The sequence below is a fragment of the Triticum aestivum genome, chromosome 2A (assembly GCF_018294505.1).
Source record: "Triticum aestivum cultivar Chinese Spring chromosome 2A, IWGSC CS RefSeq v2.1, whole genome shotgun sequence".
Taxonomy (NCBI): domain Eukaryota; kingdom Viridiplantae; phylum Streptophyta; class Magnoliopsida; order Poales; family Poaceae; genus Triticum; species Triticum aestivum.
Window position 1 is genome coordinate 619,111,902 of NC_057797.1, and position 21,916 is coordinate 619,133,817.

Below are 21,916 nucleotides of genomic sequence, written 5' to 3' on the forward strand. Positions count from 1 at the left end.
TCTCGAAGCCATATCCTTTTTCCGTTGCTCGCTCGCTCGCACCGATGCCGCCGTCCTCGGCTCTTATCCCGGCAAAAAAAATTCAACCGGAAGCTTCGCACCGAAAGCAACGTCGGAGACCCTCCGCGCCGTCCGATGGAGGCGACGGACGGCGCGCGCCGTCCCGCGCCCCCGCGGGCTGATCATGGCCGTCCGCTCATGATCGGACGGCCAACTTCCCCTCTGCCCCCGTCGGTCTCCGGCTCTATATAATTTTCTCTAGCCCCCTCCGCAAGTGACGTGACGTCGACACCCAATCTCATCCCACCTCTCACCTCCTTCTTAACCTCCCTCATCTTCTTCCTCCGCCCGCCCCCCACCCCCCGCAGCCCGCACCGCAGCGACGCAATCTCGCCGATCGGTCCTCGCCCCCCTCGCTCGATCCTCGGAGGCGGCGGCGCGCGCGCGTGCGGATTGGATTCCCTTCCGAGGTCGGTTCAAATCAAGCTCCTTGTTTCTCCGTCCTGCTGTTGTTGTTGTGATTTTTTTGGGCGGTGTAGATTGCGTCCTCTGCCTGATTCTAGCACCGTTGTGCGCCGCGGGATTGTTTCTCGTGGTGGATTCTCGGATGCTGCAATTGAGCTGGGTTGGCTCCGTGGCTCGCGTGTGTCTAGCTTCGCCGCCGCCGCCTTGGCACCAGCTGCCCGGCGGTGCTTCTCCAGGAAGAAGCTCTCGCGATGTTTCCCCCCCTCTTCTCATGGGTCAAATTAGCCGTGGTGATGCCCTGTTTCTCTAGGGAAAGGATTTATCTTGTTCATTTCCTCTGTGAAATCAGGGGGCGCAATCCTTCCGACCGTATCGCCGTGTTTACGAATTCAGGGATGCGAAACTCGTTTTCCTCGTATTGACTCCGGGGACATTTTATGCCTGCTCCTCCATGCTCCGTTGCTTTTGCCTACCGAAGCTAGATATTTTGGGGTCAAACTCCTCTCTCTTGCATTGAGATTGGATACAGCGGTAGAGCCTAGTAATATCTTACTTGGAGTGGAGGAAAAGAAATCCTGTGGGCATGTTCAGTAGAATGCTCAATGCCCATTGAATTGCCAAACCGTGTTTGGTTGTACAATATTGCATTATATGCAGCATCAATTCACAGCGTGCATAATAATTGTAGTGGTAGACAGCACAATTAAACGCAGCAGATCTGTGTGCTTGGAAGCTTGTCTCTGAAGGATCACATCGGTTTCAGTTACTCTGTTGGCTAGTATCAGTTCTTGCTGCGGTATAGGAAAAAGTTGTGCTCTGGGTTTGATATGTGCGTGACTTATATGTAATTAAGGATGCGTGTTTAAATTAGGAAGGCATTACCGAAGTCCACTTGTGTATATTAATATAAGTAAGTATATAAAATTAGTAGTACTTGCACACATGGGCCATGGTGGTTGGGATATTTCCACTGACACTGCTGGGCAATTAATCCCCTGTTTCCCGATCCTAACACAGTAGGGCGCCATTATCTCTTGGCTAATATTCTTTTTTGTGGTCACTAGATATGTTAAATGATGATCCTTTTGGTCTACTTGGCCCCCTCGAATATGCCAAGCCATTTAGCTAATCCGTCGTTGTTGCGGTGCACATCACGATCCCCACCTGTTGTTGTTTTTCAATGATTCAATCGTGAGAGGAACCCCACAACCACATAGAAAGATCAACGTGCTACGGAAGCTTATGCCGAAGATTGGGACGGGGCATCTCCGCCTCTCCACCCGCTCCTCCTTGGTGGTCTTCCATGGCTAATAGCACCGAATATTCAATTACAGTAGCTAGGATCAGCTTTAATCTTCTGGCCAGCACCTGCAAACGTTGGCTTAGTCAAACTATGCAAAACCACGGATGCATATTATAGAATGCAAACTGTGTTCCATGCCTTTCTTCCGGAGGTAACTCTAAGCCGCCATTCATGGCTCTTGCCTTGAGCATGGGGGCAGTCGAATACTGCGGCGTGACACGATGGGCATAAGCTAGTGGTTTCATTTTCCCTGGTGATTCAGGTTTCCCAGGAAGATATGCTAGGATGGCATGTCAGTACAACCTAAAGTGGCTTAGGGTTAGGAATAACAAAGAGGATAAAGACAGAATGCAACATCTGTAGCCCTTGTACTAATTATTACTAAAGAAATCAGAGCATCCACAGCTATTGACTCAGCCTGCTGAGAAAGATGGTGGGTTCTTCAGTGGGGAGTCCTCAGTCCATTGCTTGCGAAAAGGGTAATTGGAGTGCTTATAGTTACTCTCTGGCACATCGACATGGAATCCATGGGCTTTACCTAACATCCGCTCCACTTTTCACACTTGTTAATGTGAGTGGATAGACTCCTCAGGACAGGATGATGTGGCGTGGGCCTTGATGCTGCCTGTTATCTGAACCCCCTTTGTTGTTTAGCAGGCAGCCGTGTCTGTACACCCCCTCTCCCTCGAATTTTAGGATATATACTAAGCACTACATGGCTGCTTGCTGTGTGCCTTCCAACTCTTCTTTCTTGGTGTTTATCTAGTCCTTAAACACATGGTTATAGGTGTGTTCACACGTTATCGACATTTTAAACGCCTTGACAGCTTCATGATTAGTCCCACTTTTCTGACTTCTCCTTTGTATTACATGTGTTCCTACTGTCTACTGACCTCTCGTTCTATTTCTATTTGATTGCAGTACCGTGAGTTCTTCGACCAGAATTGTTTGCGACAGATAGCATCCTGATTGTTATGGAAGGTGGGGGAATGGACCAGGTTTGCATGGCTGCCATGACCAACCAACCTCCAGTGTCCGATAACAAGCCAATGAAGAACATCAGTGGGGAGATGCCTGCAGCCGCGACCGCTGGAAGCGGCTCCTTTGACTGCAACATCTGCCTCGACTTCGCTGCAGACCCAGTTGTTACCCTCTGTGGCCATCTCTACTGCTGGCCCTGCATCTATGAGTGGCTGCGCCCATCGGTGGTATCAGCTTCTGGTGCCAACAGCACTTCAGCAAGGCAGCAGTGCCCTGTGTGCAAGGCCGCACTATCTGCTGACAGCCTCGTGCCGCTCTATGGCCGTGGTGGTAGCTCGAAGAAATCACTGGATGGCATGGCCATTCCTCGACGGCCAACGGTGCATCGGGAGAATGTTGCGCACCAGCACGCACAAAGCAGCATCGATGATGACCGGCACCATCACAATGTGGAGCCCAGCCCTCTGCTCCGGCCACTGCGGCATGCGCACCACCACCATCCTGGTGCCACCGAATTCGACTTTGTCTACCCTCCTTCGCCAATGGGGCGTGGCCTGATCCACTCGACGGCCGGAGGGGTGCTTGGAGGGATGGCAGAGGCAGTGCTTCCGTGGGCGTTCCGCGGCCAGGTGCCGCCGAGCATGTACTACACAAGCCCCTACGCTGTCGCGGACCACACCTTGGGTCCCCGGCTGAGGAGGCAGCAGATGGAGGTGGAGAGGTCCCTGCACCAGATCTGGTTCTTCCTTTTCGTGTTTGTGGTCTTGTGTCTGCTCTTGTTCTGAAGCAGGGCGAGAAACTCTTGTTCTGAACTGAAGAGGCGGTATACGGCTTGTGTATATATTGGAAGGCGTGATATACTGCCTCTCGAGGAAAAAGAAGGCAAGATACTAATGAATGGGTGTCACTTATATAGTGATGAAGAGAGGGTAAGGAATGGTTAATGCTCTTAACGGTCTCTATCGATAAGCATGCGTCTAAATCATGCTGATATATAGAGTTGTAATATGAAAGACTTGGAGGTGAAATGCAAATTTCATTCTTGTCTTGCCTCAGTACCAGGAACTCCATTACCTGAACCATGCAGATGGCCTGTTTTGGTTTGCCTGCATCTGTCACTACCAAGTAATGCAAAATTTCCTCAGTCTGGGTTTTATTTCCAGAATCTGCATTGTTTTTGCATTGGTTGGTGGTTTGCTGCTACTGGATTTACGTTTACGAATCTCCCCATTCGTTGTTTGTGCAATGAATGTGTTGACATTTACGTACATTTTCAAAACATCTCAAAATGCACATTGTAGATTTGCAAATTGAATGACACGAAGAATATTGCGCATCAGAAAAGAATTTTCTTTTTATGTTAGAGACATTTCAATTAGTAGCCGTGCCCTACTTTTATCGACAAGTGTTTGCCCAACTGCATCTTTCTGCACGGTGCAAGGAGAAGTCATGTGCATCGTGCATTGTGGCCTCCGCCTGTGCGGTGAGAGGGCAGCAGCAGCACAGTAGTAGATACCACCTTCCATGTGCTCGGCGGTGTACTGAACTATACTGATTATATGTGTTCAAAAGAGGAACTATACTGGTTATGTTTGCCAACGGCGGCAAAATCTTAGAATCTTAACAGAGTAACACTGACCAATATGCATGACAAGTGATAATCATCCCACAAGAGATGACACATCAATAGCTCAATCCATTTGCGCAATAGTACGGTTACATGAGCTGCTAATTCAGTTTTTGTACCAGTCAAGAAACAGAACAGAGAAAGTAAGAACAAAGAAGAAAAGCAGGAGAAAGGTTCTACTGCTGTTGTTCCGCTGGATCGCCTGGGATAGCTCCTTGTTCCCACGCTCCACGTTGTTCGTTGCTTCCACTGCCTGAGAAAATGCATAGGATGTGCCGTAAGAGGAGAAGCAAAGATCGACTGAAAACTTATCACGAGTCATTCATAATTTATACAGACGAATCAGATAACTTTGTGTCCTTTTTCTTAAGGCAATGACTTTTTTTGTCCTGTTGAACTTGGCAGGTTATCAAGTAAAGATATTGACGATTTCCTAGATCAGACAAAATAAAAAAGGAAAAATTCTTATTGGATGGATCCTGTTGAAGGTTCAGTTGATAAGAAACAACATATACATAATCATGTACGCTCTGAAAACAAATATAAGACGTTTTAGAGACTTTGGAGGACATAAGCAAATGTTGTGCGCTCAAATGCTATTACTACCATCTCATTGTAGGATTTGAATTTTTATATGCTATTATCTGTTGTCTCTTATTATCCTCCAAGAATATGCTGCGTTTTGAAATTTTGATCCCGCATGAATAACCCTAGTTTGCTATTGAAATTTGAATGGATATATCCTATGCCACCTACAATTGAATTTTTTCAAGAGTTCTACTATAACCAAGATTTTCCAGGAATTCACAAAACTTTGAGAACTGATACTTTCACTAGAGATGTCCTAGTCTCTTCTCTTGAATAACAACCAGATGTTGGCTTAAACTGTTGCACAGATATCATACCTGGTCGTATAAATATTGAATCTGCTGAGCTTGCTGTAGAACATGTGTTGACATAAGATGATTAAGTGCTGACATCTCTATCATCTTTGTCTCCGTTTCTTGGACAGTATCAAGAAGATTGGTCAACTCCATCTGAGCCAAGAGTTACAGGAAAGTAAACAAGCTGACTTATAACAAATTGTATCTGAGACAACATTATTTTGTGTCAATTGCCCAGGCAGTACAAAAATACAAATTCCCCAGTACCGTTACCAAAAGCGTGCAATTTGCCAAAAGCACAAAACGCAGTATCATCAGGAGAGAGAAAACACCTGAAAGGTCTAATTTGCCGTTCGGTTCAGGACACTATTTCTCATTTCCTTTGTGTATCCGTTTATTTTATTTGCACTCCATTTAGCCATGTTTTAACCTACACATTTCACCATTTTGTATTCATTTTTGTTAAGAAAAATTCACCAGCTGATATAACCACATATATCACAAGTAATCAAGCGCACATATACCACTACGCGTATCTCCTACGGTCCAACCTACATGAGCAATTTAACAAATTTCAACACACATGTCATTCCTTCTAAGAAAATTCACCAGCTGATATCACTACACATATCACAAATACACACTATTTTAATCAACTGAAATAGCTTGGTTCGGTCAAGCAAGAAACGGAAATGCCATTTTCCTCTCTTCCTAGCTCAAGATATATTATTTTAACAATGGCAGTGTATTCTAGCAGACAAATTTAGTACAACTTTGAAATAGCTTGACTCAGTTTTTTCTAATGGTGATGCTTTTGCAATGCATCTGAGCAATTGACACAAGATAATGGTGTCCCATGGCAAATTTTGCCTAGTACTCACTCCGTCCCAAAATAAGTGTTTCAACTTTAGTACAACTTTGTACTAAAGTTGAGACACTTACTTTGGGACGGAGGGAGTATATATTATATCCCATCCAAATATTACCTGGAGAGCTCGTGTTTCATCGTCCAAGAGTTGTTCTTGAACTCTTAAGGGCGCAGTTGATACCTCCCGATCTTCAACCTTCGAGACATCAGATTTCAATACAAGGTTTGACTTGGATGGTTCAGTAGGTTTTATTTCTGGCTTCTTCTTAATCTTCTTTCTTGGCATCACCCTATTAATAGCTTCTTGAAAGCGCAGGGACCTAAGGCGATCAAATTGTGCAGTTACTGAGTGGAGACGCTCGCTCAAAATCAAAACCTGGTAAAATTATTGAACAAAACACATCTTATTGGAAGTGAGTATAAGAAAATCTATACAGAACAAAGAGGATAGTCCAGAAAATATTACTTAATTGTAATACAAATTTGATATAGAGAAAATGCTATTTAAAAAGAACAGAGTGATGTATTTTCCTACATGAAGCTTTCCTGATGCATATCTGAACTAGGAAGCAGAGTTCGTTAACAATCAAATTCAGCTGCATTGACTGGACAATCTATCAAGTTCTGATGCATTTGTTTTATCCCACCAAATGATATCAACTGAAGGTATGCATATCCTTCTACAGTACTAAACAGGCATAATATACAGGACTCGTTCAGTATAATCCACCGAAATATGTACAAATATCAGCTCAGTAACGCATGTATAATGACTGCCTGGAATTTCTGAAAATACAGAGAAAATTAGCGACTATACTTTGCCGAAACAGAGATAAAGGGGAGCAACATCATGCTTCTATATGTTTTTGCGTACAGGAAAAATTGTTAATTCTAGTAAAATTGTCAACATCATGCTTCTATATGTCTTCTACCTTTTGTGATATCATAATCTCTGAAATACTAAACTAATCCAACAGGCAGTGAAATGTCATTTTAAGAGGAACGATCGAATGGACATAACCATGACAGTGAGACTTCGCTACTATATTCTGCCTAGTACCTACGTGGTTCCACACACTAAAAAGCAGTAATATCAGAGCAATGCTGTATTTCACTGTAAATATCTGGCAGTAGCTGAACAGTGGGGAGCATAATAGTCATACCACACCATGCTGGTGAGCTATCAAGTCTAACCGGGAAGTCTCATCTCTTGTGCCAAGCCATGTGTTCGCTCTTCTATTCCTCTCATCTTCAAGGATCCTGTTCTTTAGGATATCTATCTGTTCCTTGCATGCTTTTACAAAAATACCAACCTAAAATATGTTCAATAATCAGCTAAGTAAGAAATGGAGAAAAGAACTTAGCGATTACCTAAATTTACAAGAACACACAGTCCTTACCTGTATGACTATATTGTCAACTCAATAGTCGATACAGTATACAAAGATGCATATACAACCTAACAAACTGCATATATTTACAGTTTTACAACAAAGATAATAAATAATTATGCGCTGCTATGCTCTGTAACAAATTTAATCCTCGATTTCTAAAGTAATCAAGGAAGAGCTGAGAAAAAACTATAACATTGCAAAAGAAGACAAGATGACAAACTGGAACTCAACTAGTAATACATATGTGGCATGTTGCAAGCTATTGTCACAAAGAATCATCTAGCAACTAGCTCAGTTTAGAATAAATACATCAATCCCCAAACAAGGAGAAAAGGTAAATCAACAGACAATGCAGAGTAAGCTTGAAACTTACTTCATGCTCAATGTTGTCCCTCTCTTGCTCCGTGGTGCGATGCATGTCCACATAGTCCCTCCTGTGCTTCACTATAAACTTCTCGAGCTCCCTGATGCTCTCAAGCTACACCGACAGAACCCAGCAATTAGACTGGCAAGCTCCCACAATCTATCAGGACCATAAGCTTGGGCTATTGCCTTCGGTTCCTGTTGCGCTCAAAACAGAATAGCGCAAGAGCAGAGTTCTACCGTCTTGATTGCTGCATTTGTGAACGGCGATTTGGGCGACGGCTTCCGGATGATGAAAGACGACATGAGCGCGGCCAATTGCGACTGCGAAAATGAGAATAAAATCAACACAATGGATCGTAAATGATGAGACTGTTCTTGAGGCAGTAACTGATACACTAGGTTCCAGTGCAGAGGAGAGATGGCGCAGGCGTGCGAGGTGTCATGTTTGGCATACGAGCTCACCTCCGTGTAGCCATGGGAGAGCGCGGCGACGCGAACGGACTCCTTGAAGTCCTCCGTCCTGTCCCGGACCCTCGACATCGCCAAGGCAGCGGCGCCCACGGGGCTCCTCCCACCAGATCCGCGTGCGCTGAAATTCAAGAGCCGGCGAGCCGTGGCAGTCCTGCACCAGCGAGCTAATAAGGTGAGAAAACCTCGTGAGGGATCTGCGCCGCGGATCGGCGACGCTCGAGAGCGGCGGCGGGTCGCCGGCGCGTCGGATCGGGCGGCGAGGTGCGAGGTGGGAGGTTTGGTCGAAGGAGAGGAAGACAGACAGGGGCGCGAGGAGGAGGAGGAAGGAATACGTGTACAGGAGGAGTATGGCCCACCTGTCAGCGTGACACCGGTTCACTGGCGACTGGGCCTGTGGAAACCAACCAGGCTATCTCGTTCTCACACTCGCCACTCTGCGAGCCGCCGATCCGTCTCGCGTTCGCCACCTCGCTCCCGCTCTCGATCGTTCGCTCCGCGACGCGGAAACGGCGAAACCCTAGGGCGGGTAGGCATGGCCAAGGACGAGAACGGCTCGGCCCCGGATGGTGCCGGCAAGGAGGAGGGGGAGATAGCGGCGGCGCGCAGCCGCAGCCGCAGCAAATCCCTAGAAGCCGCGGAGGAGGAGGAGGGGCGTTCGAAGGGGAGGCGACACCGGGGCCACCATGGCAAGTCAAAGAGGCGTGACGAGGAGGAGGGGAGCGAGAGCTCCGACGAGGACTCGGGGGAGCGGCGTAAGCGGCGGAGGAAGGAGAAGGAGCGGCGGCGGCGGAGGAGGGGGAGCCGCAGCGAGAGCTCGGGGTCGGAGTCGGAGTCAGAGTCTGAGTCGTCCTACTCGAGTTCCAGCGCGGAGTCGGAAAGCGAGTCGGAGGAGGAGGAGGAGAGGCGAAGGAGGCGGCGGCGGAGGAGGAAGGAGAAGGAAGAGGAGGAGAGGAGGAGGAGGAGGAAGGAGAAGGAGAAGAGGAAGAGGAAGGAGAAGGAGAGGGAAAAGGATAAGAAGAAGAAGAAGAGGAAGGATGAGAAGAAGGATTTGGGGAAGAAGGCTGCAGTGACCAACTCGTGGGGCAAGTATGGCATCATCCGTGAGGTTGATATGTGGTGAGGATCTTGCTTCTTAGCTCTTCTTTTTTGCTTCTAGATCATCATTTCTTAGTTTTAGGTTTTCACAAGCCAAGATGTAGAATATTATGAAATTCATATCTGTCTGGTAGATTTGCATGAGGCTATGTTAGTTAAGGATGAAGGTGCGTTGTGTTGCGGTGGTGCTGTGCTTGGCCGCACTGCCCAGCAAAGATTTTTGCATTATGTCGCAGCCTGCAGCACGCACCTTCTTTGTCGCCTTTGATGAGTGGATTCGTTGAGCCTGCAAACTAGAAACAATTTTGCACAAACCAATGGAAATCCCTGAAACTGCTGATGGTTGTGGACTGATCTTCTCCAGGGCTAGCTAGTATGTTGATCTATCACTGGCCAAAGTGTTATCTATCACCTATTCATCATAGATGAGCACAACTGCACAGTTTGCTACTGCCACTCATACACGCTGATATATTGCATGAATCAACAATTCATCACACCTGGAGTGCAGACTGTATTAATACTGAAAAATATTCACAACCATTATGTTGTAAATAAAACAAAATTTTGTGTCGTTCTCACTAACCAAAAAGTTCATAATAGTAACTGATTCTTGCAGCTATATAGAATCACAATAACAGAGCAAAATGACAGATAAATCACTTGTTTGTTTCTCCACATCCTCTCTAAGCCGTAGCTGGCTTCTCCTTCTCCAAGCTTCCTGGATTTGCGACCAGGTAGCATGCATCAGCCACAAATTGGAAAAAGAATCGAGCAAAAGATGAGCACGGAAGACGGAAACATCCTCTTATTGGAGAGCCCTACCACCCTCTGTTTTTAAGGCGTCCCGCCTTGGACGCTTAGGCGACGCTTAGGCGATAAGGCGCCCCGCCAGCGCCTTACAAATATGCCCGCCTTAGGCGCTTAGGCGTCCGCCTTAGGCGCTTAGGCGTCGCCTAGGCGATAAGGCGCCCCCCCAGCGCCTTAGATCGCCTTACCGCCTTAAAAACATAGCTACCACCTCTATGTGAGTGCCATAAACCTAGCGATGAGGCCGCACAACCATCCATGCCTGATGACGAGCCAGTGTGTTACTCGCGGATAGTGGCGATGGGTGAGTGACCTAAGTCTTTGCCTTAAAAGAATAATCCTGGAATTCCATCTGTCTTCTGGATTTGGAGAAGTGCTGATTTTCAAGAACACAGATCTTATGATATGGTGGGAATCTGTTATGATAATCATCTGTGCCTTAAACTTATCCTAATGCCTCAAAGTTGGATATTGATATGTGTGAGCAGCAGTGGCTTCATGGATGGTTGCACCTAGCCACTTAACATAAGCGGCTGTCGCAAATGTCCACTTAGCTGTTCCATGTGGGTTGGGGTAGGGGGTGGGGGGTGGGGGGAGAGTGGCCCATGGGCTGTCCGCTGCCACTCGCAACCCTATTGGTAATCGATTTAATTCTGTTTTAAGTATTTATCTTGTCAGTTGTTTAAGTTATGATAAATATGAAATCTTTGAATTGTCATATGCAAACACCATTGCATGGCCAATGCGAGTCAGAAGTAGAATCATTCTGTAATCATTGATTTGCTGACATCAAATTTAAGTGATGAATCCCCGTGACTGAGACCGTGAGTTTAGAATGTAGACAACCAAATTAATACTTTTTTAATGTTTCAACTACTGTACTATATTCTCATGAGTTGAACCATGCAATATATTCTGTAGGAACAAGCGTCCAGAGTTCACCGCATGGCTATTAGAAGTCAAGCAGGTATATGTATTTCTATCGCTCTTTTGATGCTGTCTTTCATAGAAACATGGATAACTTATGTGCATGCAAAAAAAGGGTCAGTGTAAACAAGGCGAATGCCACTGTTTTACATGGTGCTGGGCCAATTAATTAGCCCCAAAGGAAATATTTATCTAGGAACCAGGACTAGTGTTCTTTCAGTAGACCTTATTTATTGTCTTCAGCAAAAAGTTTCATCGCCGTGAAGTTAGTTGCTCATTGGTCGGTGAGTGTTTGGAGCTTAAGTTAACAAAACACGATATTTGTTCTCCCTCTTTCTTTTGGTATGCCCAATTTAGAGTTTCTTTCAAATTGTGCTGCTCTATTGGATCTTATTTTGGTTATGCCCAATTTCTCTTATTCTAGTTCTGTTTTCACTTATCAGGTCATATAGAGCAGACAAATGTTATGTTACTTGATTGGTACTGCTCATTAGCTTAGTGTCATGCTCTCAGGCTTTTTACTCTCAGTCCTGTTTAGTGTTTTTCTTGCTTATGATGTCACTGCTAATTTTATAAATTTTGGTAATGCGCCCACAGGTTAATTTGGAGGCACTGGCTAATTGGGAAGAAAAACAAATGTTCAAGGAGTATGTTACTGTGCTGCCATGAAATTACTTGAGTTTCTGGAACTTATAAAATATCACCCTGGAATTACTTAGAGTTTAACATACATCTTTATGTGCATATCAGATTCATGGAAGACCACAACACAGCTACATTCCCATCAAAAAAGTAATGCACGTTTCTTTTCATAGACTGTTATTATATATATTCATATTTGCTAATGGAATTTATGTTTCTCCTCCTTTGTTCTCTTGTTAGATATTATGACTTAGATGCTTACCATCAACGGATGATGGAGAAAGAAAAAAGGAATGGTTTAAAGAATGCGGGTTCGGTAGCAGTCCGTACAGTATTTAATGATGAGGAAGTACGACGGTATGTGGACATGCACATATTTTGGGTCTGTATACCTGCAATAACAGAGCATGGGACACCATAAATGCTTCAGTGTAAATTACTGAAGTTTACTTTACCTGTAGACCTGTGGTAATAAACTATTAACCGGCCTATGTTCCACTCATTTCGGGCAATCGAATTGTTTTTGTAGCCAATTACTATGTCACAGTAACTCCAAATTGTGAGCCTGTTATGCCATGCAATGTTCCACAGAAATACAATTACGAAATTTTTCTGTATTAATTGGTTTCAGAGTTTATCACCTTTTTTATCATTGGCTTACAGTTTTCTGTAAAAAAATCATGCAGGTTAGAACTGTTGCAAGAACGTGAACGCCGAAAGGAGGAAGAAGTGACAGCTCTAAAACGCTCCATGCAAACTGGAATGGTTAGAATATCACAGTTTTTCTTTTCTGCTCCTATTCCCATCCTTCAGTTTATCCTCTGAACTTGGGAGTTATTTTTAGAATGCTCATTGGCAGTGTCTCTTGTTCTGTCCAATATCTACACTAAAAAGTGTCTCATTGACTGCATAAGTTTGACCGTGCAGGCTGCCCAATTTTGTTGCATCGTTAGCATACAATTTCTTTCATGTATCCTAGACGTGTTAAGTCATCCATGAATGAAACGCAGTTGTAAGTTCTGTCTTGGGTACTAACTCACTCGGTTGCTTGATGCCAAGTGGCACCAATTTATGTTCATATTTCTGTTCTGTTGGGAACATATGTACTATTGTGGGCTTGAACCTATGAGGTTATGACCTCAAGTCCTCAACCACTGCCATGTGCTCGGTCATTATGTTATATAGGTGCATCGTCCTGTTTTTTGGAATCTTCCCTTGTACAATAGCTGGGAATCCCCGAGTGTTGCTTTGTAAGGTTTACCTAATCCAGGTTTTTTGTTAGGTGTGCTATTGAACATATGACTGCAATTGTGCTTACATCCTGCTAGGCTGTGCACTATCTTCTGATGATACGATCAGCAATAGATTATTATGCAGACACCAAACATTAGTATGGGTTTACATGAAAGTCACTTTTTGTTCAATCAATCAATTAACCTATTATTATTCTTGTTTTGCTCCTCATATCAGGCTCAAGCGATGAAGCAGCAGTCCCTTCTACGTGAGGAAATGATGTTACAGTACAAGTTGGGCAATTTCGAGGTAATGCCCTCATTCCGACCCTTACTAAAATTTCAGTTGGATGGAAAATGCGCACTACTTATGCCAAGCTTTTTTTCTTTACCAGGCCGCAGCTGCAATCCAGAAAAGGTTGGATCCTGATGCTCCCCCTCAATAGGCGTCTTGTGGACAGACATGCCATTTTCTCAGAAGTTATTTCTCATACATCTTCATGAGCAACATACTGTGATGTACCGCAGTTTATTTGCACAAAAAGTATATTGGGCTGGCTTGGAAAATGCTGCTACTGTACCTGTACTGTATAATTTTGAAAATTTTGCTCGTTAGTTTCAACAAGTTGTGCTGTATGCATCAGTTTGGCACATTGAGCTGTAAGATTTTTCGAAGGTTTTCTATTACAGTTCCATAGGCATCTCATTGTCTTTTTTTTTTCTGAATTCATAGGCATCTCATTGTTTGTCGCCTGGTGTGGCAACTCGTGCCAGTGACTCATGAGTTGGGGCTTTCAATGATGCGCTTTAACCCTTAGGCTATCAGCTTTTAAACTAAACTATATTCATGTACGAGGGTATGCGCGCGACTGTTGGCTTTTAGTGCTGCGGCAGCATAGTTTGGCTTGTTTTAACGTTGTGCTAGGTATGAAGAATATTGCGATGCAAAAAGCAACCACCTTTCTTATGCGTGAATAGATTAAACAGGAAGTGAATTCGAGAAGCAACCACCTTTCATATGCTTGATTAGAGAAGCAACAGTGAGTTTCTATCATCAAAGTTTTTAGTCTTGTTTCAGAAATGGTGTAACAGTGAAAGGCGCGAGATGAAATAGGTGGCAGATAGCCATTTTTTCTCTTCTTGAAACCGACTGATAGCCATTTTGATGACCTGTGTGACGTTAGGCGGAAAATGACCAAAGCGTCTCAACAACACAAATATAATCTATCAGAAAATCACCATGACTTTGAGGGAAGGAATTAAAACAAGAAGGCGAAATAATAATAATAATAATCAAGGAGATATAAAACAAGGCTAAATATAGATCACACTGACAGACAATTTTTCACATGCATCAAAAGCTGCCTCAAAACAGATCCAACAAACCAAATCACAACCACAACCGAAAAAAAAAAGAGCACAAGGCCAGACGGCTATCCTATCAGGCAGTACTACATGAAGCAACTAGTGGACTGGAGCGAAGGAACGAAGCACACATCGGGTGAGATGCGATGGATGGATCGATCAGCGCTTGATGGCCTTGACCTTGTTCCACGTCTTCTTGCCGAAGTCGCCGACGACCCTGACGCCCTTGAGCACCGCCACCTTCACCTCCATGGTCCGCTCCTTCACCTGCCGCTGGAACCCTCCCATCCCTTCTCTCTTCTCTTCTCTTCTTGGTCGGAGAGGATTCCTGTGGGCTGTGGCTCGCTGGAGGAGACAAAGAAGAAGACGACGGCGATTGGCGATTTGCCGGGTTGGGTGGCGAAAATGTCGTGCGGATGGTGGTGGGCTAGCACTGGGGAATGGGGATATATATTAGCCGGTGCGCGTTTGCGTGTGGACCTGAGCCGGATGGCGGAGGCTGAGCTGTAAAGCATGAGGTGTGGTGTACCTGCGGGCTGCGGCGGCGGTTGAAGGATGGTTGGATGGATTGCCAGGGAACCAGCTTGAATCACAAGTCATAAACTTAAAACCTAAAAAAAACAATTCACAAACAGGAGCGTGGTATACTAGCAGTTGGGGCGGGGAGAAGATCTGTGGGCCTGGTGCACGGGCACAGCTCACTGGGTCCAGCTGTCAACGGGTGCTGGCGGCTGCTGTTCCGGTTCTCAAGTGTGTCGTCGCTTTTTTGAAGGAGGGCTGGTCCATGTGCTCCGGAATCCAGCAACGGCGCAACGACCCGGGCGCCAAGCGCGGAGCCAAGGCGACAGGCGTGACATGTGGCCAACGCATCGGCACAGTTCGGGGGGCCCAGCTGGCAACGACTGCTGTGGTGTGCAATTACTCCGGATTATACGTACGACAATTCACATACGAATTCTGTCCGACGGAGCAGATCAAACCGCATGTTAGTTCGACTCGAAGTCCAGCGACGGCCGGATGTTGCATCGTACCAAATCGGACAAGCCATGGTCGTACGTGTAGTAGTTTCGATTGCTCCGGCCCTCTCCCCGTTCGTCTGGTCTTCTTCTTCCTCCCTTGGTTTCTAAACAAAGGATGTGGGTCCTGGGATGGGAAACTTTGGCTAGATATTTGATGCCTCGCGTGCCGGCAATTGCTGCCCGAGATATTTCCTCGATGACACGTCGGTGAAGAATCATGTATACCCCTGTTCTGCTCCCTCGGTGAGCTTTGACCTGGATCGCAGTCGCTCATGTATACCCTCTTCTCTCGGTGACGAGTGGCACGCACGTTTCTTTCGATGAAGAACTCTCCACTTGGCATTATCCATCGAGCATATGCACCAGCACATTGGCACGGTCCTGCTCGTGCCACCACACTCGCAGCTGTGACTGTGAGAAAGCATCCTACAACGGCATGGGAGAGCGTGCCATCCGACGACCGAGCGGCGATGGCGGAATGTTGGGGGCGCCCCCGGCTGATGGGACCAGGCGCTAAACACGACCCACCTCCCCCCTCCCCCGTGTAAGAGCATCTTCAATGATTGTAAGATAGTTGTTGGTAGGCTTTGTCACATAGGATTTTTGATGATGTGTCATACAATAAATGAGAGAAGAGAGAAAGATTGTACTCCCTCCATCACAGTTTGTTGGGCGTATCTCACGTCGCTCTGGGCCCAAGATACGGCGCGATTGGCAGGAAATAACGAGGCGCTGGAGCTGCGATATTGAAGGAGATGCGTCTAATTAATCGCATGCACACGGCCATGCGGAGCAAACCACAAACTGATTCCCACTTGCGGCCTGTTCATACTTGCATGTGCTGCACAAATCCATCCATGTTCCCACTTGCATGCGCTTCAGGAAGAGAAACGGAAGGAGTTTAATCAACAGCCAAAACACCCCAACTAATACTCTAATTAATGACCTGCGCCCTATTTCCTTCCGTTTGTGAAAAATCCTGGTTTTGGAGATACGTCCAACAAACTGTGATGGAGGGAGTATGTACATTAACCAACACCCTTTGCACAAGCTTTAATGTAGAATAAGAGAGCACCTTATTTATTATCTCATATCTTATTAGGCAAACTACATACAACTCATTGAAGTTGTTGTATATTAAGGTGTTGGTTGATGACATGGTATATTTTACCAACAAGCTAACATATAGACTGTTGGAGATGCCCTAACCTCTACCACTCCTACTGTAAAAGAAAAAAAAAAGACGAGTGCAGAGTGCTACGCTTCGCGTTCAGCGCCCACCAATTTGGTGCGTGTGGCCAAGGGCAGCTCCTGCGGTATTGCATTTGCAACACAAACCCAGCGACCTTGTACCTTGTGGGCCCAAGTGGGTCGGATTTTGCTGACGGGTAGAAGTACTTCTTTTTCTTCCGATCAAAGCAAAAGCCTACTCTCCTGGGCTCCTGGCATTAGGTTTTGCTCATTGCAAATTGTCCATGTTATTAACATTGTGAGCAAAGCCATTTCTTTGCGCCTTCCCAGCCCATCGTGCGCCACGATGGGTGCACGATGATTCACACCAAGATCGAACATCATTGAAGCCAGGCCATGAGCCTGGGTCAAAAAAGAAGAAGGCCAAACCAATATTTTCACCAATCGCCAAACTCTCAACGATAACCAACAATGGAGAAGCAAGTGAGTTGTCGTCTCTGCCTCCCTCTTCCAAAGCGTACATAGGCCGCAATTTGGCCACCCACGCCTCATAAGACGACGATCGGCCGTTTGGACCCGATTTTGGATGATAAGCCATCCAATGATCTTGCACTTAGGTGCGCCCAAACCTTCCATATTGGTGCCGGGACGCTGACAAATTGTGTCTTGCATGAGGAGGCCGTGGGGTAGCGAGAGGAGCTCGTCAACTTCCATGTTATGGTATCATCTTGGTCCACATGGAGAGTGATATGAGGTGAAAGACCTAAGGTTAAAGAATTCTTGGAGATGTTGCATTGTCATGCCTTTGTTAGTGTCAATACACCCAAGCATCGTTTAAAATTGCCTTGCTTACACAAAAAGCCTGGGCATAAAACCAAAGACCTAACCCATATAAACTGAAATATATATAAAAGACCAAACTAAAATCACTCGTCAAAACTAGAAGAATGAATTAAATTCGTCAGATCGTCTTCTTTTCTGGATGACAAAATAACCTCGATAGACCGAATTAGCAAATTATTTGGATGCTCAGCATAATTGGCACAATCCCCTGTCTTCCCTAGATGTTTATGGCACAATTCTTGCTGAATACACCTGCTACGTACACGTCATGTGAATTATTATTTTTAACCTACATGTTACACTTACCTGCTGAAGTCCCTTTGAATACACATGTATTGCAATGGACATGAATCTGAGTTGTAGCATGAAATTTGGTCTGTACGGTCGAGACCAAAGACCATCCCGTGAAGATTGAAGACCAAATAATGGAGAACCGAGAACACCGGACCGAGATCACGCATGCTTGTGCGTATTCGAGAAAAAGAACACCGGACCGAGCAAAACAAAAAGACCAAACACCTGGGCTTACCACATGGTTCCAAAATATGTTTCTACTCTACAAAATATGTGTACTCTCGAAAAACATACTACAAAATCTGAAAATTTTGCTCCAGCGGAAAATACACAGCAGAGTTCATATGAAGCAACAAGTTGGTACAAGTGCCGGTTCCCTGAACACACAAGCAAAATGCCTTCCGAGTTAACAGTTCAGTAGTTCAGCGAGACAGTGGCCCAGCGCTCAGGAGTAAAACATCATCTAAAACAGCTATCTGTGGCAAAACTTAATCTACATGCAAAGGCTTCTTCTACAAATCTTTCTTGGGCGCCTTCCTCTTCATCCGGCTGAAAGGGCCGACCGTCTGGTCCATGACGTACATGTATATCACCTGGCTCCAGGACCTGTATGATTTCAGACTGTCATAGTACTCCGGCGCGATCTCCTTCACCTTGTGCAGCTTGGCGCCGGGGATCCTGGGGAAGTCGTGGTGCTCGTTGTGGTACCCCACGTGCCACGTCATCAGGTTCAGCGGCCCGTAGTACGAGTAGGTCTCCTGCTCCGGGCTGAACACGTAGTGCTCCGAGATGAAGTGGCCGGCCATCGGGTGCATGCCACCGCCGAGGAACGTCGACAGGATGAGGTAGGCCAGCGACTTCCAGCCGTAGAGGTACACCATGGCCGCGTCGAGCGCCACCTGGATCATCAGGTTGGTGAACTCCCACAGGCCCGGAGGCTTCGGCTTCAGGAAGAGCGGCCTGAGCGCGTAGAAGAAGAGCTGGAGCACGACCCAGATGGATTTGCTGACGGTGTTCTTTACGACGTGCGCCTCCGTCTGGCTGGGGATGTCCATGTCGATCCCGTCCACGCCTTGGAACCGGTGGTGCTCCAGGTGGTATTTCTGGAATGTCACCGACATTGGGACGCCGATGGGGAGGTTTGCGAAGATGCCTAGCCAGCGGTTCAGGGATGGGGTGGCGAAGGCGAGGTTGTGGCTGAGCTCATGGATCGCGAGGAAGAGGTTGTGATTCAGAAAGGAACCGAAAAAGTAAGCGACCGGCAGTATCTTGGACCAGCCTGCGTCGCGCAGCAGCGTGGCGGTCCATAGCTGGAGTGAAACAACTGCGGCTATCTGCAATCAAAGTTCAGACGGATATGAAAATATATCAGTAATAAATTAGAATTTATGCTGTTTTTTATGGTGTTATTTTCACACACAAAGATGATCGGAGAAGTTTCCATATACAGATTCTCCAATTAATTTAGGGACTAACTCACTAATCATAATATTACGAACATCAACGTCCAACAAAACAAGGTCCCCTATTTTCCTACATGGGTCGTGAGATATAAGTTTTAGCATGAGATTATACGGCTAACTCAAGTTGCCAGCATGACTTGCCAAGGTGCATTGCAAGTGAGAAGTTCAAAGACCAACATAGTAACTGTTGGTCACGCGAACAGAAAAGCACCAACTTTGCACATGAAGCTGAAGTCTCACATTAGCAACGACACAGGAAGAGCACCTAGTTGGTTCTGACAATTACAAAGGGAAGATGCAGAGGTGCAGTAGTGCAGTCGTACAGAAACACAATAACCATTTCAGGCAAGAAAAGCATGACATAACAGATTCAGGACCATTCTGCAGAACTCTGAGGCCAACAAAGTGCCAGATAATTTAATAATTTCTTGCCAGAATAGTGGTAGCAAATACTACAGACTATTGCAACATTAAACATGATGGCTCCCCTATCTCTAAGTGTTCTTCTTATTGATGATTTATCTCTTTTCCACCATAATACCCAAGTCTGTGGACATCTTAATTCGTTTGCCTGTACAGAAAGTTGCCCGGTTTCAGTCTACAAGAAATTTAATTCGGTCCACAGAAACTCCTACTTCCTGGACTTGCAGTCATCAAGAGCGACATCACTAGAGACCTGGATGTGGAGCCCATGATCTAGATGTGGACATGTAACAACCAGGCTTTTGCTCAGGCCAACGAACATTGCATTAGATTGCATCCAAACAAAATGTTAGTCCGCTGTATAGTAGGAGTACTAAAGAAGGGACTAGGAAGATTGCGCGGGACGACATTCCACTTCAGTGAACGCGCACAAGTACACTAGAATACAGAAGATACACGGTACATCCAGTGAAGCTACACCGCATGAATGTGCTACACCATGCATCATCTCATTTATTTCCTAAGATAAAAGGGTAGCCACCCGTTTGGGATGAGTGGCCAGTTAATCAGACAAGAAAATACAGCAGTAGAGTAATTTTTTACTGGCTTTTTTCTGGAAGTTGTTAAAGTAAGCTGCTGCAATGAAACTTAAGGCTAGGAATCTAACTGCTTGGGCATATGGCAGGGAAAAAGCTGAAGGAATAAAAACGAGACGACCACCACCACCACAATGCAAGCAAAACAAATCCACGCTTAAACCAGCAGAGAAGTCGATCTACGGAAGATCTCAATCTAAAAGGAGACTGGGAAATAGATCACGGCACCTTGATGAAGGCGAGAGGGTCCGGGCCGAAGAGCACCTTGATCTGCGGGTACTTGGCCAGGATCTCCCGGCGGCGCGACGCGTGCGGCTCGTCCGTGTACGACCAGAAGAAGTCCGTCGTCATCACGCCTTCCTCCTTCTCGTCGGCGTCCGCGCGTGTCGCGCCCATTGCTTCCTCTCCTCCGAAGGCTCCGGCAATGGTGGCTGCTCCTAGGCGGAAGAGACGGGGACGGGGGAAGGGTGGGCGGGAGCTGCGCGCTGGCCGGCTGCGTTGATTGGAGAAGCCCCGCCTATGGAGTTGGTCGGGGTGCTCGTTATTTGAGGGAGTCCAGTTCAGGTGGGGGTGCGGGCATAGGAGATGGACGTGCGCCCTGGACCAGGATATCTGCACGGAGGTACAGCGTGATGGAGTATTGGAGTTGGAATAGTGCGTTTTTTTCACATGGGGACCCCGCATGTCTCTGACGCCATGGGCCCGGTTTCTTTTTCTTTTGATAGCTATAATTTTGTCGATAACTCCAAAGTGAGATCTCGAACTCGGAAGAACCGTAACTCTTTTGCGGTTGACACAGGCCCAATTACTACCTGAAATACTAATTAAGAAGCACTCTTTGTAATCACTTCCATCTTATATGCGCCACTTTGTCGTAACGTAAGAGTTTTTTTAATCCATTTATTCAAAACGTTTTATCTCTTAAGCCGTGCGTTCGAATTTCATTTTCAATGTTGAATTCCTTGTGTCGAGATCTTCAAAATTAGACCCATAGATTTTTAACAAACTTTTTTTTCCACGAAAGAACCACACCAGGAGCATGTTTTTTCCTTTCCGAAAGCTGTTTCCGAGTGGCACGGTCGTGCCTCTCGCCGAAGCAAATTGTGTCTCTCGCGGAAGCAAAATCGTGCCTCTCGCGAAAAGGAAAAAAAGAAACATTTTTTTTCGTTTCTGAGAGGCACGGCCGTGCCTCTCGCGGAATGGAAAAGAAAAAAAATGCATTTTTTTCATGTTTGAGAGGCACGACCGTACCTCACACAGAAAAAAATCCGTGCCTTTCACGGAAGCAAAATCATGCCTCTTATGAAAGGAAAAAAAGAAGAGATTTTTTTGCTTTTTCTGTTTCTGAGAGGCACGAACATGCCTCCCACGAAAGCAAAAGAAAAAAAAACATTTTTTTGTTTTCGGGAGGCACGGCCGCGCCCCTCGCGAAAGCAAAAGAAAAAAACACGTTATTTCGCGCAATTTTTTTTCGATTTTTTATCGAAAAGCTAAGAAAGACAGGTGGGAAATCAAAAAAACCATCTAAAAAGCCAAAAACACGCGTGGAAAAATAAAAACAAAATTCAGAGGGAGCGCCAAAGCGCAACAAGTGGCGCGCTCTCAGTCCATCCCAAGTGACTCTTGGGGAGGCTCCCGAAGGAGCGCTGCTCAATTA

General features: G+C 45.8%; 4 protein-coding genes across 4 annotated transcripts; 2 read left to right on the plus strand and 2 right to left on the minus strand.

Moving 5' to 3' along the window:
• Positions 1 to 440: 440 nt before the first annotated feature.
• LOC123189813 (E3 ubiquitin-protein ligase RMA1H1) lies at positions 441 to 3,920 on the plus strand (the record flags this gene model as incomplete). Its single annotated transcript, XM_044602307.1, is given in 2 exon segments — positions 441 to 470; positions 2,690 to 3,920. A coding segment is annotated over 1 exon segment (792 nt). The 3' UTR covers positions 3,535 to 3,920.
• A 473-nt stretch (positions 3,921 to 4,393) lies between these two features.
• LOC123189812 (syntaxin-81) lies at positions 4,394 to 8,682 on the minus strand. The gene is made up of 7 exons (XM_044602305.1): positions 8,351 to 8,682; positions 8,126 to 8,209; positions 7,896 to 8,000; positions 7,292 to 7,441; positions 6,247 to 6,504; positions 5,282 to 5,413; positions 4,394 to 4,629 (listed from the first exon to the last, which is right to left on the minus strand). Exons 1-7 carry the CDS (start codon positions 8,426 to 8,428, stop codon positions 4,483 to 4,485), a joined length of 954 nt encoding a protein of 317 aa, XP_044458240.1. The 5' UTR covers positions 8,429 to 8,682; the 3' UTR covers positions 4,394 to 4,482.
• Positions 8,683 to 8,761: 79 nt separating this feature from the next.
• On the plus strand, positions 8,762 to 9,479 carry LOC123189814 (putative uncharacterized protein DDB_G0271982). The gene has a single exon (XM_044602308.1). The coding sequence runs from the start codon at positions 8,892 to 8,894 to the stop codon at positions 9,477 to 9,479; it is 588 nt and encodes a 195-aa protein (XP_044458243.1). The 5' UTR covers positions 8,762 to 8,891.
• Positions 9,480 to 18,068: 8,589 nt separating this feature from the next.
• Positions 18,069 to 20,726, minus strand: LOC123189815 (sphingolipid delta(4)-desaturase DES1-like; the record flags this gene model as incomplete). The annotated part of the gene is given in 2 exon segments (XM_044602309.1): positions 18,069 to 19,111; positions 20,488 to 20,726. Coding segments are annotated over 2 exon segments (1,061 nt in total), but the record flags the coding sequence as incomplete, so codon positions are not given.
• Between the last annotated feature and the right edge of the window lie 1,190 nt (positions 20,727 to 21,916).